Here is a 20,479-nt window from a genome sequence, read left to right as displayed (position 1 = left end):
AAGCTCCCACAAACAACAATGTGATAATGATCATATAATCTGTTTTTGTTATGTTGATTGAAAGTGGAAGGTGTTGAGGTGGAAGATCGGCCATGATATTACTGAATGGCAGAGCAGGCTCGAGGACCCGTATGGCCTACTCCTGCTCCTAATGTCATGTTCTTAAATCGTTGCCTTTGGTCGGATTGAAGTGGAACCACACAAAGACAGTGCTACAAAGTTCGAGCAGCGCGAGTCCGGGGTGCGTGGTGAGGCCTATAAAAGGCCCAATGTCGGAGGAGGAGCGGCAGTTCTTGCACCGCGAGTCCTGGGTGCGTGGTGAGGCCTATAAAAGGCCCAATGTCAGAGGAGGAGCGGCAGTTCGAGCACCGCGAGTCCTGGGTGCGTGGTGAGGCCTATAAAAGGCGTGCTTGTGCAGCTGCAGCAGGGACAGAAGGCAAAAAAGTAGAGAGGTGACATCACAGCCAAGGGGGTAAGTGATTGGCTGGTGATTGGTAAGTAGTTTTTCTTTTTCTTTTCTATTTCAGTAAGTAACCTTTAGCATTGTCGTTGCCAAATTAAGTTAATCTAGGGGTTAAGTCATGGCAGGAGTGCTCCTCCTGTACCATGTGGGAAATCAGGGACGCCTCCGGTGTCCCTGACGACTACTTGTGCGGGAAGTGAATCCGCCTCCAGCTCCTGACAAAGCGCGTTGCGGAACTGGAGCTGCGGGTGGATTCACTCTGGAGCATGCACAATGCTGAGAATGACGACATTTAGTGAGTTGGTCTTACCGCAGGTAAAGGGTCCACAGCCAGATAGGGAATGGAAGACCAACAGGAAGAGCAGTGCAAGGAAGATACACCGCTTTGGGTACTGTTGAGGGGGATGACTCATCAGGGGAGAGCAGCAGCAGCCGCCAGGTTCATGGCACCGTGGCTGGCTCTGCTGCACAGGAGGGCAGAAAAAAGAGTGGGAGAGCTATAGTGATAGGGGACTCGATTATAAAGGGAATAGATAGACGTTTCTGCGGCCGCAACCGAGACTCCAGGATGGTATGTTGCCTCCCTGGTGCAAGGGTCAAGGATGTCTCGGAACGGGCGCAGGACATTCTGAAAAGGGAGGGTGAACAGCCAGTTGTCGTGGTGCATATACTTACCAACGATATAGGTAAAAAACGTGATGAGGTCCTAAGAGACGAATTTAGGGAGCTAGGAGTTAAATTAAAAAGTAGGATCTCAAAAGTAGTAATCTCAGGATTGCTACCAGTGCCACGTGCTAGTCAGAGTAGAAATTGCAGGATAGCTCAGATGAATACGTGACTTGAGCAGTGGTGCAGTAGGGAGGGATTCAAATTCCTGGGACATTGGAACCGATTCTGGGGGAGGTGGGATCAGTACAAACCGGACGGTCTGCACCTGGGCAGGACCGGAACCAATGTCCTAGGGGGAGTGTTTGCTAGTGCTGTTTGTGAGGAGTTAAACTAACATGGCATGGGGATGGGAACCTATACAGGGAGACAGAGGGGAATAAAATGGAGACAGAAACAAAAGACAGAAAGGAGAATAGTAAAAGTGGAGGGCAGAGAAACCCAAGGCAAAAAACAAAAAGGGCCACTTTACAGCAGAATTCTAAAGGGTCAAAGTGTGTTAAAAAGACAAACCTGAAGGCTCTGTGCCTCAATGCGAGGAGTATTCGGAATAAGGTGGACGAACTAACTGCGCAGATAGCAGTTAACGGGTATGATATGATTGGCATCACGGAGACATGGCTCTAGGGTGACCAAGGCTAGGAACTCAACATCCAGGGGTATTCAGCATTTAGGAAGGATAGACAGGAAGGATAGACAGAAAGGAAAAGGAGGCGGGGTGGCGTTGCTGGTTAAAGAGGAAATTAATGCAATTGTGAGGAAGGACATTAGCTTGGATGATGTGGAATCGGTATGGGTGGAGCTATGGAATACCAAAGGGCAGAAACGCTAGTGGGAGTTGTGTACAGGCCAACAAACAGTAGTAGTGAGGTTGGGGGCAGCATCAAACAAGAAATAAGGAATGTGTGCAATAAAGGTACAGCAATAATCATGGGCGACTTTAATCTACATATTGATTGGTATAACCTAACTGGTAGTAATGCGGTGGAGGAAGATTTCCTGGAGTGTATTAGGGATGGTTTTCTAGACCAATATGTCGAGGAACCAACCAGAGAGCTGGCCATCCAAGACTGGGTGATGTGTAATTAGAAGGGACTAATTAGCAATCTTGTTGTGCGAGGCCCCTTGGGGAAGAGTGACCATAATATGGTAGAATTCTTTATTAAGATGGAGAGTGACAAAGTTAATTCAGAAACTAGGGTCCTAAAGTTAAGGAAAGGTAACTTTGATGGTATGAGGCACGAATTGGCTAGATTAGACTGGCAAATGATACTTAAAGGGTTGATGGTGGATAGGCAATGGCAAACCTTTAAATATCACATGGATGAACTTCAGCAATTGTACATCCCTGTCTGGAGTAAAAATAAAACGGAGAAGGTGGCTCAACTGTGGTTAAGAAGGGAAATTAACGATAGTGTTAAATCCAAGGAAGAGGCATACAAATTAGCCAGAAAAAGTAGCAACCCGGAGGACTGGGAGAAATTTAGAATACAGCAGAGGAGGACAAAGGGTTTAATTAAGAACGGGAAAATAGAGTACGAGAGGAAGCTTGCCGGAAACACAAAAAATGACTGCAAAAGCTTCTATAGATATGTGAAGAGAAAAAGATTAGTGAAGACAAATGTTGGTCCCTTGCAGTCGGATTCGGGTGAATTTATAATGGGGAACAAAGAAATGGCAGACCAATTGAACAAATATTTTGGTTCTGTCTTCACAAAGGAAGACACAAATAACCTTCCGGATGTACTAGGGGTCCGAAGGTCTAATGAGAAGGAGGAACTGAAGGATATCCTTATTAGGCAGGAAATTGTTCTAGGGAAATTGACGGGATTGAAGGCCGATAAATCCCCAGGGCCTGATAGTCTACATCCCAGAATATTTAAGGAAGTGGCCCTAGAAATAGTGGATGCATTGGTGATAATTTTCCAAAAGTCTATTGACTCTGGATCAGTTCCTATGGACTGGAGGATTGCTAATGTAACACCACTTTTTAAAAAAGGAGGGAGAGAGAAAACGGGTAATTATAGACCAGTTAGCCTGACATCAGTAGTGGGGAAAATGTTGGAATCAATCTTTAAGGATGAAATAGCAGCACATTTGGAAAGCAGTGATAGGATTGGTCCAAGTCAGCATGGATTTATGAAGGGAAAATCATGCTTGACAAATCTTCTGGAATTTTTTGATGATATAACTAGTAGAGTAGACAGGGGAGAACCAGTGGATGTGGTGTATTTGGACTTTCAAAAGGCTTTTGACAAGGTCCCACACAAAAGATTGGTGTGCAAAATCAAAGCACATGGTATTGGGGTAATGTACTGACGTGGATAGAGAACTGGTTGGCAGACAGGAAGCAGATTAACGGGATTAACGGGTCCTTTTCAGAATGGCAGGCAGAGACTAGTGGAGTGCCGCAGGGCTCAGTGCTGGGACCCCAGCTCTTTACAATATATATTAATGATTTGGATGATGGAATTGAGTGTAATATCTCAAAGTTTGCAGATGACACTAACCTGGGTAGCGGTGTGAGCTGTGAGGAGGACGCTAAGAGGCTGCAGGGTGATTTGGACAGGTTAGGCGAGTGGGCAAATGCATGGCAGATGCAGTATAATGTGGATAAATGTGAAGTTATCCACTTTGGTGGCAAAAACACGAAGGCAGATTATATGATTGGCGGCAGATTAGGAAAAGGGGAGGTGCAGCGAGACCTGGGTGTCATGGTTCATCAGTCATTGAAGGTTGGCTTGCAGATACAGCAGGCAGTGAAGGCGGCAAATGGTATGTTGGCCTTCATAGCAAGGGGATTTGAGTATTAGAGCAGGGAAGTCTTACTGCAGTTGTACAGGGCCTTGGTGAGGCCCCACCTGGAATATTGTGTTCAATTTTGGTCTCCTAATCTGAGGAAGGACGTTCTTGCTATTGAGGGAGTGCAGCGGAGGTTCACCAGACTGATTCCTGGGATGGCAGGACTGACATATGAGGAGAGACTGGATCGACTGGGCCTGTATTCACTGGAGTTTAGAATGATGAGGGGGGGATCTCATCGAAACATATAAAATTCTGACGGGACTGGACAGCTTTGATGCGGGAAGAATGTTCCCGATGTTGGGGAAATCCAGAACCAGGGGACATAATCTTAGGATAAGGAGTAAGTCATTTAGGACTGAGATAAGGAGAAACTTCTTCACTCAGAGAGTTGTTAACCTGTGACATTCCCTGCCGCAGAGAGTTGTTGATGCCAGTTCATTGGATATATTCAAGAGGGAGTTAGATATAGCCCTTACGGCTAAAGGGATCAAGGGGTATGGAGAGAAAGCAGGAACGGGGTACTGAAGGAATGATCAGCCATGATCTTATTGAATGGCGGTGCAGGCTCGAAGGGCCGGATGGCCTACTCCTGCACCTATTTTCTATGTTTCTAAAGCTGGGCAACAGAGGAGCAGCAATCGCCGAGGATAATGCCATCGACCGCATCAAACTCTCCAGAGAGGTCAGGAAGGGATACTCACCGCGGCTACAGTCAATGAGCTTGCCATTTGTGAGTTATTGCGGCTCAGCTCCCCTTCTTGAGGCCACTGTCTAATTGTATGACTGGGCACCCGCTGAAAAGTGTTTAGTTTCAAAGGTCTTGGTCATAAATAAAGTGGAATGCAACAGACAAGATCACTTGCTAGAGAAATGACAGGAAGGATGGTTGAATGGAGAACTGAAAGGAATGATAAGCCAAGCTAGAAAATTACATTGCAAAAAAAATAGGAAGTAAAGCCAAAAAAAGGCAAATAAAGCCGACTAATACGAGAAGTTAGCAAGATGAAATGAGAACTGAAATGGGGAAGGAAATAGTAAAATAGATAGCGCAGGAACTCAAAGGGCAGCTAGCTGTTTCCAAAAGTGGATGCCATTATTTCAGGACGTTACCGTAGCCACAGCAGCTCACAGGCTTTTCAGTCAGAAGGTGCGATCATTTTATACCTTTGCGGAGCGGGCAAGGGCTGCAGCAAGTCACTTCACAATGGGAAGCAAAGGGGAAACCTCGAGTTAACAACAAGCTCATAGTTCACTGTCGGAACAACTCCCTGAACTGAAAACGCAATACTGAGCCTGGTCCAGCTGAAAGAAGGAAAGAAAGATGTGCCCTGGTAGCTTTTATGTCCACCTGAGAGAGCAGACGGGGCCTCATTTTGACATCTCATCCAAAAGACGGCACCTCCGACAGTGAAGCGCTCCCTCAGCACTGCACTGGAGTGTCAGCCGAGACATGTGTCCTCAAGTCTCTGGGACAGGACTTGAACCCACAACCTTCTGACCCAGAGGTGGGGGTGCTACCCACTGAGCCAGGGCTGACATTCAGATCGCTAACAGTAGTATACTTGGAAACTACTGCACTTAAGTATCCACCATTCATGTATATTTATCCACCTAAACAGGTCCTATTCCTTCCCTGGAATTAAAGAAATATATTGCATAGTGGGACACTACCCTAACCAGCTTGTGTGCTATCTGTAAAGCTAACTATAGTGAATTCCTCAAATTCATAAAGTTGTCGTACCCCTACTGCATTCAAAACAAATGGTGCCACTTTAATGCGAACACCTGTTGTTCTCATTTCCTCCAGAGGTGGTGCGGTAGGCTCTCTCAGCCTGTTACAACAAACACAGCTGATTAACCACCAGCAACACCACGGCACAACCGAAAAAACCACATACACATCAGAACATATGCAAAGTCAGACAGAACAGCAAGGTACGTCTATAGCGGAGTGGTTAGGACACATAAACTGCTTTCTACCCCAGTGCAACCAAAGCAGTGGTTAGTGGTGTTTGGATGCAGACAAGAAGATACAAGTAAAACAGTTTAACAGTAGTACGAGCCCCACTATAGATACACCTTCCACGCCAAACTTTCACAATGTTTCCGAATGGACAGTTTCGAAATAGAAATATGAAAAGTTTAGTAATATTTCAATCGCACATTGTGGTGGTAATATTTCACATACTTGAATTGCAAAACCATTTAGAGCACTTCTCTTATTCTTTGCTTCCCTTGGAACAATTATGTATTGTAGATTTTAAAAAAAAAGGGATATGGATTCTGCAATGTGAAAGAAATTCGATGCAAAATCTCATAATCTGAAACATATATATGAGTGTATATATATATATATTTATAAAACAAAGACTGTTCAGGAAAAGTGTGTTGATCAAACAGACCCCCAAAATCGCTCAAAAAATTCTTCAAAGACATTCACTTGCTCACAGAAACAAAATAGAGTCATTTGGTTTCAAGGAACTGGTTACTTTGCAGGGGGAGAAAAGACAGAAAATTGCAATTAGCATGTGCAATAATCTATTTTACTGCCAAGAAAATTAATTGCTTCCAGCACATCCACTTTAGAAAGGAAATCTGAATTGAGAGAAAGCTATTGTAAAATCTATTGTGTTAGTTGCACCTTTATGCATTTTCAATCCACGAAATGTAGGAAGGAAACTTAATAACCGTGGCTTAGTGGGCAGCACTCTTGTCTCTGAGTCAGAAGGTTCAGGAACTTGAGCACATAAATCTAGGTTGACACTCCTGTGCAGTGCTGAGGGAGTGTTGCACTGTCGGAATGTACTTTTTTCAGATGAGGCATTAAACCGAGGCCCTGTCTGCTCTCTCAGGTGGATGTAAAAGATCCCATGGCACTATTTCGAAGATGAGCAGGGGAGTTATCCCCGATTTCCTGGCCAATATTTATCCCTCAATCAACATAACAAAAACAGAATATCTGGTCATTTTCATGTTGCTGTTTGTGGGAGCTTGCTGTGCGGTGTTATCCTGTATGTGGGAAGTTTTAAGAAAGTGTGAACCTAGAATTGAATAACATTTTAAGTTAGAAATGCAGGTGTGGATTTATTCAGATGGTAAGTTACGGAGCTAGGAAATGCACAAAGGATAGGTTTGTTGAGCAAAAGATAAAAATGCGTGGTCCCGTTGGTTTTAAAAATATATTTTCGACACGTTCACTTGTCAAAAGAAAACACGTAATCATTGATTACATTGGGTTGAAAGACAATAAATTTAGTCTAGGAATGAGATAAAGAACAGAGAAGGGAAATTGTAATGCCTTAAAATAAAAGCCTGCATGGGTCTCTCGAGGCTTCAGGCTAGGGAAGTACGTCCCCATTTTCCTTTGTGTAAAACCCTGACGCGAAAGCTTCTAGCTCAGTAAAAAGAGTTTTAAATAAAAGATTGGCAGTACAATATTTGAATTGGGATTTTGAGCTTTTTCAGGTGATTCTCCTTGATAAACATTTTGGTTGTATTGGAAAATCTTGGGTTTGGAAGCCTTTTAATAAAAGTCACATATTGGGCCCAAGTTTCCACACGATAAAAAACGGGCGCCCCTCCGAGCTGGGCGCCCGTTTTTCGCGCCTAAAACGGCGCCTAAAAAAAAACTCGCGATTCTGAAGCGTTCTGCAGCTCCTTGTCTGCCTGGCGCGGCGCCCAGGGGGGCGGAGCCTACACTCGTGCCGATTTTGTAAGTGGGAGGGGGTGGGTACTATTTAAATTAGTTTTTTTCCTGTCGGCAACGCTGCGCGTGCACGTTGGAGCGTTCGCGCACGCGCAGTGTGAAAAAAACATTGGCACTCGGCCATTTTTGTAGTTCTTTGTAGCTGTTTAATTTTTGAAAATTTTTTTAATAAAAGCACATTGCCATCAGCACATCAGCACTTGCAGCCTTCTCACTGTCTCCTTCCCCCCACCCCCCGCGGGAAGAACGGGTGCCTCCTCTCCCCCCCCCCCCCCCACCGCAGGAAGAACGGGCGCCACCTACCCCCCCTGCGGGAAGAACGGGCGCCTCCTCCCCCACCGTGGGAAAGAACGGGCACCTCCTTCCCCCCCCCCTCCCCCGCGGGAAAGAACGGGCGCCTCCTACACCCCCCCTCGGGAAGAACGGGCGCCTCCCCCCCGCGGGAAAGAACAGGCGCCTCCTACCCACCCCCGTGGGAAGAACGGGCGCCTCCTTCCCCCCCAGCGGGAAGAACGGGCACCTCCTTCCCCCCCCCCACCCCCGCGGGAAAGAACGGGCGCCTCCTTCCCCCCCCGCGGGAAGAACGGGCGCCCCCCCCCCCCCGCGGGAAAGAACAGGCGCCTCCTACCCACCCCCGTGGGAAGAACGGGCACCTCCTTCCCCCCCCCCTCCCCCGCGGGAAGAACGGGCGCCTCCCCCCCCGCGGGAAAGAACAGGCGCCTCCTACCCACCCCCGTGGGAAGAACGAGCGCCTCCCCTCCCCCCCCGTGAGAAAGAACGGGCGCATCCCCTCCCCCCCCCCGCAGGAAAGAACGGGCGCCTCCTTCCCCCCCAGCGGGAAGAACGGGCGCCTCCCCCCCCCCCGCGGGAAGAACGAGCGCCTCCCCTCCCCCTCCCGTGGGAAAGAACGGGCGCCTCCTCCTCCCCCCCCCCCCGCGGGAAGAACGGGCGCCTCCTCACCGGCCCCCCCCCCGCGGGAAGAACGGGCGCCTCCCCCCCCCGCGGGAAAGAACGGGCGCCTCCCCCCCCCGCGGGAAAGAACGGGCGCCTCCCACCCCCCCGCGGGAAAGAACGGGCGCCTCCCCCCCCCGCGGGAAAGAACGAGCGCCTCCTACCCCCTCCGCGGGAAGAACGGGCGCCTCCTCACCGGCCCCCCCCCCCGCGGGAAGAACGGGCGCCTCAGGCTGACTGCAGCATTCTCCGTGCCTTCACACAGGTAGGAAGATGGTTTATTTAATCTTTTCTTTGCTTATAAATGTTTATTCAGGTTGGATTTATTTGTATAATATTTGTAGAAGTATAAATAAGGATTTATTGTAGAATTTAATGACTTCCCTTCCCCCCTCCCCCCCCATCTCGTTCTGGACGCCTAATTTGTAACCTGCGACTGATTTTTTAATGTGTAGAACAGGTTTTTTCAGTTCTACAAAAATCTTCACTTGCTCCATTCTAACTTAATTTGGAGTACGTTTTCACTATGGAAACTTTGAAATCAGGCGTCAGTGGCCAGACACGCCCCCTTTTGAAGAAAAAATTATGTTCCAAAGTAGAACTGTTCTACCTGACTAGAACTGCTGAAAAAAAAATGTGGAGAATTGCGATTTCTAAGATAGTTGTTCTCCACCAGTTGCTCCTAAAAATCAGGCGCAAATCATGTGGAAACTTGGGCCCATTGTGTCAGAAGCTGAAGCTTAAAAAGATGTAATTTATGAGGTACTGTATCACAAAATTGAAGTTACAGAGCAAAAGATTAGAGTTTTTGATGTTCAGCTTCTAAAACAGAAGTTAGGCACATCATTATAAAACAAGTACTTTGCATTCTGTAATCTGTGAATCACTATAATCATAAATGAGAAGTTCGATATTAAAAAAAAACAGTATTACCATATTTGACATTTCATAATCCAACAATAAATACAAATACTACAAAAGGGGAGTAGAAATTAGGATGGGAACAGTGAAGAGTTAATTTTGTTGTGAAGGTTTCAAGTACCACTGGTTAAGAAAAGGCACAACAAAATGAGATACATTTAAAATAAAAAGTTAAATCTGATCTCTTTAAAAAAAAAAAGAAATAAAACTAAAAGGTTTGGAAACAATCTAGAAATACCTTGAGGGATCAGGTCAAACTCCTGGGCTATCTGCGAAGGTGTAAAAGGGACTTTGGAAAAATTAAAATGTTAAAACGGCAGGCTTTAGCACTTTAGAACAAAGGACAATATAAGTTGAACTTGTGACTTCAGATACAGTGGTTGAAGAACCACAGAAAGTGAGATGTAAAGGCCTTGGAACTGGAACATTTCAGATAACGGAAAGCAGCTTTCAAAGCCTGTGTGCTAGACTCTGTTCTAGTTATGGAAAAGACATTTGAGATAACGGAAAGCAGGATTTAAAGTAAATCCCAAAAAGGCACAAATCGGACAAGGTGTGGTATATACAGTACCTGGGACACAAAATATCCCAAGGAACTAGGATCATGTCCAATGACAGGAAGGAGGCCATTAGGATTATGCCTCGACCAAAAACAGTCCGAGGGGTGTGTAAGTTACTGGGGTTCTTTAACTATTGCAGGAATTTTGTACCTAACCGCGACAATTGCAGAACCAATACAGCGGCTAGTGAAAGGGGGAAAACCATCCTTAGAAACTATAGAGTGGGGCCCTGAACAAGCAGCATAGGGTAATCTGAAGGAAGCTCTAATGTCAGCTCCAGGGCTGGGACTCCCAAACATGGATCTCCCTTTCCATGTATATTGTGAGAACCAGGGAGGCTTCTATGGAGCCATGGTGACACAGATGCATGAGGATAGGATGAGACTTGTAGCTCACTACTCGACACAGCAGTCACCAGCGGCAGCCTGTCAGTCCCGATGTGTGGCCGCTCTGGATTGTGCCACTTGGGCAGTCAAAATTAGCGAGTCTGCCATAATGACAGAAGAAATAATATTGCACACAAAACACACACTGGTGGAAATGCTAAATGGGAGACAGTCCTATTACCGCATGATTGACTTGGGTCAAGGGACTCATTTCACGAGTCAAGTGATGAAAGAAACTTGTAGAATATTCGGCTTTGAGCAGAAGTTCCACATCCCATATCACCCCGAGAGTTCAGGGATGGCAGAGAGAATGAGTCAGATCCTTAAAACTGCCTTGAGTGAGGCAATGAGGTTACCAGAAGGAATAGTGACAGGAGGAGCCGACTTAGGCCCCCCCTATGAGACAGAATCAGAAAGTATGTGAGGGAATTGAGTGAGCAGTTGAAAGATATGTGACAGGAGGTCTGGGAAAGGCAGAAGGAGGAGGACGAAGGTGGTGTGACAACTGCCTCGGCTATAATCCCCGAGGTTGGGGCGAATGTAATGGTTAAGGAGGTGGCAGAGAAACCAGGGTTTGCACCTAAGTGGAGAGGACCATATGAGGTATTAATTAGTGGAGATACGTGTGCTGCGTGAATATGAAAGGTAAGGATCGATGGAAGCACTGGTCCCAGCTGAAAGAATATAAAGGTACGACAGATGGACTTTTTAGAGGATTAGGATGGATATTTACAATATAATAAAATGGATCTGGAAAAGGGTGCATGCCCAGAGAAACGGTGCAAACAATTGGAGAAATGGTGCAAATAATCGGTTGAAATAGAAATGGTAAGACTGTAACTAAAAACTTGGAATATGCAGGATGTGTTTTATCAACAGAATATAAACGTGATCACCACCGCCCTTACGAGTCTACAAGGACAAGCTACAAGGCTGCCCCTAGGGGCCCAGAAGCACATACCCACACCGAGGGTACAACAACTACATAAAGGAGCCCCTAGGGGGCGGCATCCGAGTGTCAGGAGCATTTATCTTGAAGCCACAAGATAAGTGGGTAAAAAAATGTTGCCTGAATATTGTAAACCAGGGGAATTAACCTTGGGAAAGTGTGTGGTAGTTAAACCTGGAACAGAAGTAATGTTGTTATTTGACAATGTGCAGCATGAAATGTTTCCTGTGAGCATATACCTGCCAGAAAAGTTTAGCCCCAAGACTAAAGCGTTGTACACACGACTGCTAGACACAATCCTGAGAATAGCTAGTGACACATCAGGAGCAAGGGAGTAACACAAGCAGCTGAGACACAAAGGAGAAAGACAGAGGAGATCCACAGGGAATGACGTATTAACTGTACAGGGACCTCTCTAGTAGATGCACTAGATATGCAGGCGATCCAGGCAGGTGAAGATAGTTTGAGGGGAACGTTGGAGGTACTAATGAGGAAACAGGCCAGGATAGGGATAGAATTTTCAGAGTTAGGATTGAAAACATCCCAAAAAAAACTGCTAGAGGGTACATCCGTATTGGAAGGCCATGCACGAACAATTAACGAGCTAAATAAACAGGAATGAGAGGACGATGCCGAGGACAGGAAAAGAGACACATGTCATGCCTATAGGAGATGGATTATCGGTCAGATGAGACACAATATGGATCAGATACAAAACGGGCGAGTTCCAGATTGAATAAGTAGCACCCAGTTGAAAGAAATGGCACAGCACACTGGGCCATTAGATGCCTGCACCCTGAAAGGAATGACGAGGGGGTATGCGGTTACAGGAGGATGTAAGGGGAGACAAATATAATACGAGGGGAAGAGTATATCCGCGATGGACCAGTATGAGATCAAAAAGAATGGAATTATAAGAAGAATATCTTTATCCAGGTGCCAGAGAGAAGGAAGCCTAACTAAATGCCCTCACCCAGTGGGAGACGGGAGCAAGGATAGCTGCGGGTTTGACAATACTACGGAAGGATGTGTCATTGGAATAAGCCCTGCCTGAACCGAACCCACACATTACGCCTATCAAGGCCGAGGAGAATATTGGCCCCAAGTTTTGCCATGATTTGCTCCTGATTTTTAGGAGCAACTGGTGTAGAATGGAATATCTTAGAAATCGGAATTCTCGCCATTTAGTTTGCTCCAGTTCTAGTCAGTTAGAACAGTTTCACTTTGGAACAAAATGTTTTTTTCAATAGGGGGCATGTCCGGCCACTTACGCCTGTTTTCAAAGTTTCGTCAGTGAAAACTTACTCCAAACTAACTTAGAATGGAGTAAGTGAAGATTTTTGTACGCTCAAAAAAACCTTGTCTACACTTTAGAAAATCAGGCGTAGGTTACAAATCAGGCGTAGGGAATGGGGGGGTGGGGGGGGGGGGGAGGGTTTAAAGGGAAGTTTACAAACATTAAACACTTCAGTTTTACAAATAAAGAGCCATCATCAATAATAAATGATAAATACATCAATAAATCAACCAATAAATCAATCAAAAAAAATTAATAAGAAATAATTTAAAAAAAAATCAATAACTAAAACATTTTCTACTTACCGACTTGCAGCACCGGGAGCCATCCAACAGCGTGCTGGGATGCCCCCCACCCCCGCAGTGTGTCTCTGTCAGTGTCTCTATCTCTCTGTCTGTGTGTGTCTCTCATTCTCTGTCTGTCAGTGTCTGTGTTACTGACAGCGAGGGGAGGGGGAGGAGGGGGGTAGAGGGAGAGAGGCGGGGAGCAGAGGGAGGGAAGGGGAAGGGATGGGGGAGAAGGGGAAGGGATGGGGGAGAAGGGGGAGAATGGGGGAGAGGGGGGAGAGGGGGAGAAGGGGAGAAGGGGAAAGAGATGGGAGGGGAAAAGGAGATGGGGGGGGGGGGGGGAAGGAGAAGGGGGAGGGAGGCTGAACGGGCCGGGCCCGGCCGGGCACGAGACTTCGGGCAGGGCCCGTCCCCAGCACCAGATTTACAGGTAGGTGGCGTTGGGTCAGGTCGGGATCGCGGGTCGGGTCAGGGGGAGCACGGGTCGGGGTCGGGGGGGTGGTGGGAGGGAGGGAGGTCGGTTCGGTTCGGGTCGGGGGGAGGGAGGTCAGGTCGGGGGGAAGGGAGGTCAGGTCGGATCCAGTCCCCGGGGGGGGGGGGAGCGGGAGTCGGGTCGGGTCCGGAGGCGGGGGGGAGCGGGAGTCGGGTCGGGTCCAGAGGCGGAGGGGGGAAGCGGGAGTCGGGTCAGTGTCGGGTCCGGTCCGGAGGCGGGGGGCGGGAAGTGGGAGTCGAGTCGGGTCGGGAGGAAGCAGGAGTTGGCCGTGGGAGGCAGCCTTATGCATGCAGCCCCAGTGAGGCCATTCGGCCAGGGCTAGGGGCTGCGTGCTTCGGCCCCTCCCACACAGTTTTGGGCGCCTGGAGCTACTGCACATGCGTGCCCACTGTAGCGCGCATGTGCAGAGGTCCCGGCACTGTTTTCAGCGCAGGGATCTGGCTCCGCCCCCTACAGCTCCTGCTGTGCTGCGCCAAGCTGCAAACGACCTGCAGGGAGCTGGAGAATCTGGAAGTTTTTTTTAGGCGCACTTTGTGACGCGAAAAACGGGCGTCCAGGTCGGGACTGCGCCGTTCTAGGCGCGGCTCGAAACTTGGGCCCATTGTGTGGTAACTAGCCTGGGAACTTACGATTACAGAGGCTTGACTTGCAACATTACAATGCCTAACTTTTGCTTTACTCCTAGAATGTCAGTGGCAGTGGGAAGAACAGGCATTAAGCAAGATATTGATGTTTACAGGGAAGAGCAAGTACCAGCAATTCTCCTGTTACTTGAAGATTTAACTGAGCTCAAAGGACTATTAAGAAATAACATTAAAAGATATCATGAGCTAAAGGATAAAGCAAAAGAACTGGACAGTGAAATAAAGGATAACCTGAAAAACTCGCCTTGTTACTTGAGATTATACATCTGTGGATAAAGATCCTTTCACGTACCCTAGTGTCAGTACAGATAGTAATAGCCTCGAGTTGGTTGGTGATGTTATGTAACAAGTGCAAAGACAGGCGAGGCATACCCGAATAAAGTTACAAGATAGGGATTAGAATGATATCCCATGTGTTAGTCCTAGTGCAGCGGATAGTGGTGCTGATGCTCCAGGGAGACTGTGCAGACAGATACAAGAGACGCAGAACGAAGAAGTTGGCCAAGGCCCGCACCCCCAGTTCGAAGTAGATAACATCGGGGTATTCCGACGGGACAAATATTTACAATACTATCCATCCACGGATATGCCATAAGACGCAACAAGGCAAGGGTGGGAATATCCTTAGAAGGGTGTAGACGGAGGGATCGATTAACCATATGTGCTCACCCATTGGGAAGGGGGGAGCGAGACCAATGAGGCTATAATCAAACCGAAAACTGTGTCTTGGTTGAAAGTCCGGCAGACACGGAGGCCACCCATTCCGCTTATCAAAGGAAGGGAGAATACAGTGTGGCAACGACCCTCCTAAAATATATGTATGATGGAACTGTATGTAACATCACTAACCCAAATTTCTGCTTCACCCCAAGAGTCTCAGTAAGCGTGGGGCACGCTAGAATGGTCCATATACATGCGTGGGAGGCTGTTACACTGAATATAAATTCAGTTTGCAGGATGACATGGACCAAGTGGTCTTGCGCCGCCAATTCCACACCTGCCGGAACACTTGAACCAGCTTAAGGACTCGCTTGTTACCAGTATCAAACGATATCATCTCATCAGAAGGAACCTCACGAGATTGACAGAGGGCATTGGGAAAGAGTTGGGTGCGGTCCCTTGGTACCGCAAACTGTGGGATTGGGGAATGAATGTCATCATCCACCCTCGGATTAGGATTATATCGCACGTGCTGGTTTTCATTCAATTGGTCTTGATTCTGTGCTGGGTAGCAATGGTGGGTGTGATGTGGCGACAGCACAAAGGGCAGAAGCAGCACCAGGCAAATGCAACATCACATAATGATGATGTAACAATGGCGGAGTGACAACACAGGACAGGAGCTCACACACCCATGTTGTTAGCAGAGAGTGTCGAGGAGTATTCTGGTAAACGGGAAAGCTCAATCCAGGACGACTGATCACCGTTTTGTACGGATCGGGCGGACCAGGTAACCCAGAAAGGGTGAGGGGACATGATAATAGGAGGGTGCAAAAGGGGGGCCATGGAATGGGAAGTAGATGGTTTATGTCTTTACATTAAGTGGCCGTATTGAATGTAATGGCTAATGGGCCACAAGGGAGGACTGAAGCATACATAAAAAGCCCCAAGGTAAAGTGCATAACCTGGGATCATTTAAAGCGTGTGGAAGCCAGGGTGCAGAAAACACTGTATCGATCATCATTTATTAATTGTAACTTACGAAAGCAAAAAAGCGAAACAGCAATATAATGGTAGAATAGTTACGAACCAGATGAGACCTTGGGACTAGTACCACAAGACACTGTTACTATCTGTACAAGATAAGATATGATGAAATGTAATTTTAAAGGAATGTAGACACACAATGATTTAGTGAGAAAAATGCTGAGCTGCAGGCTTTGCCTGCGCGATAAACTTGTACTAATGAAGTATAAAAGACTGTAACATAAAGTTAACTGGCGGAGTTGTATCCGAGAGCGATCACGGAAGGTTTTCCCCAGGCCTGTGATTAAAGACCGTTGTGAACCACATACCGACAACTGTTGTCTCTATCTGAGTGTCGACCTTGTATATCACCTGGTCCACTCCTCGGTCACCACAGCGCCTTTCCCACATTACAACAGCGACTACACTCCAAAAGTACTTCATTGGCTGTAAAGTCCGGTGGTCGTGAAAGGCGCTATATAAATGCAAGTCTCTCTTTCTTTCATGATCCGACCCCAGCAGTGATCAGGGCAACTTACCAATAAATTGTCACATATTCCACTGGCTATTTTTCCGAGGGTATTGGCGTCCAAAGGTGCTATCACCATCAGATCCGCCCACCTCCTCAAATCGATGTGTAGGACGGGATCCGACTTCTGCTTCCACATCTGAAGGGGGACGAAACAGATTGCGTTACAAATGACAGCAACAGTAGAGGTAGATACCCACTCATTGCATTTACAACAGTACTTGGATTATGCACTTGGTGTGCCATAACCTACAAGGCCACAGACCAAGAGCTAGAGAAAGGGATTAAGCCTGGATAGAGCTTTGTCGGCGGCATGGACACGATGGGCCGAATGGCCACAGTATGATTCTGTGTGATAGTTGCCGTAGCACAGTATGAAGCCATGCGACATTCATTTCTGTGGAATCCTGCAAATCCATTGGCAGGATAGGCGCACCAACATCAGTGTTCTCGCCCAGGCCAACATCCCCAGCATCGAGGCATTGACCACGCTCAATCAGCTCCGGTGGACGGGCCACATCGTCCGCACGCCTGAAACAAGACTCCCGAAACAAGCGCTCTACTCCCGAGCTCCGTCACGGCAGGCGAGCCCCAGGAGGGCAGAAAAAACGCTTCAAGGGCACCCCTCAAAGCCTCCTTGGGAATTCCCGGCCCAAGACCGCTCAAAGTGGAGGAGGTGCATTCAAGAAGGCGCCGAACACTTCGAGTCTCTTCGTCGGGAGCACGCGGAAGCCAAGCACAAACAGCGGAAGGAGCGCACGGCAACCCAAACACCCCACCCACCGTCTGTCCCACCTGTGACAGAGACTGTAGATCCCGCATTGGTCTCTTCAGTCACCTTAGAACTCACATTAGTGTGTGGTGTAGGGCACTTTCAAAGGCAAAGGCACCTGCTGAATATATGTATGCATGTATGTATGTGTAAAATGGTAGCCAGATATAAAATAGCTGCCAGGGATTCTGCAAAGCATTAGGGAAATTCAGCTAACAGTTAGCTTGACTACATTTTTGAGTAGCTGATGACACTGCAGTTCCGTGTACAGGAACACTGGAAAGGGCGAGCTCAGCAGAACGTCCTTAACCAACAAACCACAGACAAGATGTCCTAGCAGAATACTGAACAAAGAAATTCCTGTGACTGTGTAAGGATAAGGAGGTTAGGCACAAGCAGAACCCAAGGACAGTAAGAGATAAGGGGGCCTGGAGAATATCACCAGGCCATGAATAAGCCCCAGCTAAACCATGAGATGATCACGCAGTTCCCTGGTGCCTGGGGGCCAATTCCATTGGCCCAGTGGAATCGATTTGTAATTTATAGTCGTTATGATTGGATTGTGTCCAGCCGATGTGGGCTGAGTAATTGTAATGAACGATTGTAAAACATGTAAATACCGACGAATTTCTTTGTTCGGTGGAGTGGAGTGCCTGGAGTTGAACCAGAGGCTCTCTCCCCGCCGGCGTAATAAAGGCCGTTTTGATGTTGGAACCGACCCAGAGTGTCGAGTGATTCTTCCAGGAAAACATTCATGCTAACAGTGTGGAAGCAAGTCATCCTCGACTCCGGGGGACTGTCTAAGAAGAAGATGGTGGCGGTCCAGAGAAGTAGGTCACAGCCAAGGCAAAGCAGATCATAGCACAATGAGCGTGAGGGAGTGCGCACTATAATTTGGAGGGGATCAGGGAGCCAGCAGATATACAAGTGGACTGGAACTGCATAGAAAGTTCACACTGCTGCAGCCCCATTTTGAATGAAAGTACCACTGATTATATTTACTCCTTATAAGTAGGAACGCTCACCTTTTAGATCCTTCCACGTCTCTCCCCCCCTCCCCCCCCCACCCCCCCTGAAGTACACAGTGACAAACAGGAGCCAAAATTCTGAAAAAAGCGGGTAATCGGAGCAGGCAAAAGGCCACCCTTTTGTAGATCTAGTTTATCAAATCTCCTGCAATGGAGCCATGGACCGCACAAGCAACCCTCTCCAGCTGTCCTTTTAGAAGTTTTCATGGGGAATCGGCACCTACAAAATATGCCGATATGTGTCGGCCGCTGTTACTGCACAGGTTTCATGATTAAAACCTGAATTGTGGCCAGCACTGAAGTACGAGGGCAGGGCAGGACAAGATTATTTTTATTGCCCACCCACTGCTTAAACTGTCCAGCAATGTAAACAAGCTGACCTTGCCAGTGGCCAGGGGAGAGTCTGATAAATGAAGAACAAATGTCCTCCCTCACATATCATGGACTCGTTAGATTGTTCCACTGTCGACACAAGCATCGCAAGGGCTGTTCCTCCTCCTGACCTGCCAGACGTGGTCTATTTTTAATTATGTTTAAACAAGGAACATTGCTGTGAATATGTTAATCCCTTTGAGTAGATTTCCTCCAGTGGTTTTTACTCAAAGTTAATAAGAAAAAAGACTTGCATTTTATATAGCACTTTTCATGACCACCGGACGTCCCAACGCGCTTTGCAGCCAATGAAGTACTTTTGGAGTGTAGTCACTGTTGTGATGTGGGAAACGCCAATTTACGCACAGCAAGCTCCCACAAACAGCGATGTGACAATGAACGGATAATCTGTTTCTTTGTTCCGTTGATTGAGGCATAAATATTGGCCAGGATACCGGGGATAACTCTCCTGCTCTTCTTCGAAATATTGGAATGGGATCTTTTACATCCACCTGAGAGGGCAGACGGGGCCTCGGTTTAACGTCTCATCTAAAAGACGGCACCTCTGACAGTGCAGCACTCCCTCAGTACTGCACTGGAGTGTCAGCCTAGATTTTTGTGCTCAAGTCGCTGGAGTGGGAATTGAACCCGCAAATCTTCTGACTCAGTGACGAGTGTGCCATGGCTGACAGGACTTAATGAAACAGAACTTGGTGAACAAAGATTTCTTTTATATGGTTTTCATTCACGAGGTTAACAACCAACTCAGCAAAAAGCATTGATGCAAGTGCAAACAATAACTTCATTTGAAAGTGGAGGGGAAACAATGGGAGAATTTTTTTTATTTCCCACATTACAACAGTGATTACACTTCAAAAATAATTTGCTGTAAAGCGGGTTGGGAAATCCGGAGGTCGTGAAAGGTGCTATATAAATGCAAGTCAGTCTTTCTTTCATTATTCATAAGCCCCCTCATATTATAGACAATTCTCCCAAAAGGACCAAAACTTGGGTGCACACGTGCTTTCGCCCAGGCTTTTTAAATTATCTGGGACCGAGGGATTTGAGTCATCTTACTGCCGCCTTTCTAGACTAATAGTCCAATACGAGAACCACAGTCTCTGTCGCAGGTGGGACAGATAGGTTGTTGAGGGAAGGGGTGGGTGGGTCTGGTTTGCCGCACGCTCCTTCTGCTGCCTGCGCTTGGTTTCTGTATGCTCTCGGCGATGAAACTCGAGGTGCTCAGCACCCTCCCGGATGCACTCCCTCCAATTCGGGCGGTCTTTGGCCAGGGACTCCCAGGTGTCGGTGGGGATATTGCACCCCCCACCCACAACCCCCTCCTCCCCCCCTCCCCCTCCCCACCCCCAACACCACCACCTCCTCCTGACCCCCAACTACACCCCCCCTCCCCGACCCCCAACTACACCCTCCCTCTCCCTCCCCACCAACTACACCCTCCCTCCCGACCCCCAACTACACCCCCCTCCCTGACCCCCAACTACACCCTCCCTCCCCCTCCCCAACTACACCCTCCCTCCCGACCCCCAACTACACCCACATCCCCGACCCCCAACTACACCCTCCTCCCCCTCCCCACCCCCAACTACACCCTCCTCCCCCTCCCCACACCCAACTACACCCTCCTCCCCCTCCCCACCCCCAACTACACCCTCCCTCCCCCTCCCCACCCCCAACTACACCCTCCCTCCCCCTCCCCACCCCCAACTACACCCTCCTTCCCCCTCCCCACCCCCAACTACACCCTCCCACCCCCTCCCCACACCCAACTACACCCTCCCTCCCCCTCCCCACCTCCAACTACACCCCCCTCCCCCTCCCCACCCACAACTACACCCCCCTTCCCCTCCCCACCTCCAACTACACCCCCCTTCCCCTCCCCACCTCCAACTACACCCCCCTCCCCCTCCCCACCCACAACTACACCGCCCTCCCCCTCCCCA

The 20,479-nt window shown here is 48.0% G+C and overlaps 1 protein-coding gene across 3 annotated transcripts in view; it reads right to left on the bottom strand.

Annotated features, from left to right (window-relative positions):
- Nucleotides 1-20,479, bottom strand: part of ppcdc (phosphopantothenoylcysteine decarboxylase) — a 140,612-nt gene that overhangs the window by 94,902 nt on the left and 25,231 nt on the right. For 2 of the 3 annotated variants that reach the window (XM_070865083.1, XM_070865085.1), the window contains one exon: nt 16,354-16,482. The exons of the other annotated variant lie outside the window; for it this stretch is intronic. In XM_070865083.1, coding sequence (XP_070721184.1) covers nt 16,354-16,482 — 129 coding nt within the window. The remainder of the gene's footprint in view (nt 1-16,353; nt 16,483-20,479) is intronic. 3 annotated transcript variants of the gene reach the window in all.

Source organism: Pristiophorus japonicus, chromosome 21, assembly GCF_044704955.1.
Source record: "Pristiophorus japonicus isolate sPriJap1 chromosome 21, sPriJap1.hap1, whole genome shotgun sequence".
In the NCBI taxonomy this organism is placed as follows: domain Eukaryota; kingdom Metazoa; phylum Chordata; class Chondrichthyes; family Pristiophoridae; genus Pristiophorus; species Pristiophorus japonicus.
This window is presented reverse-complemented; position numbering and strand designations above follow the sequence as displayed.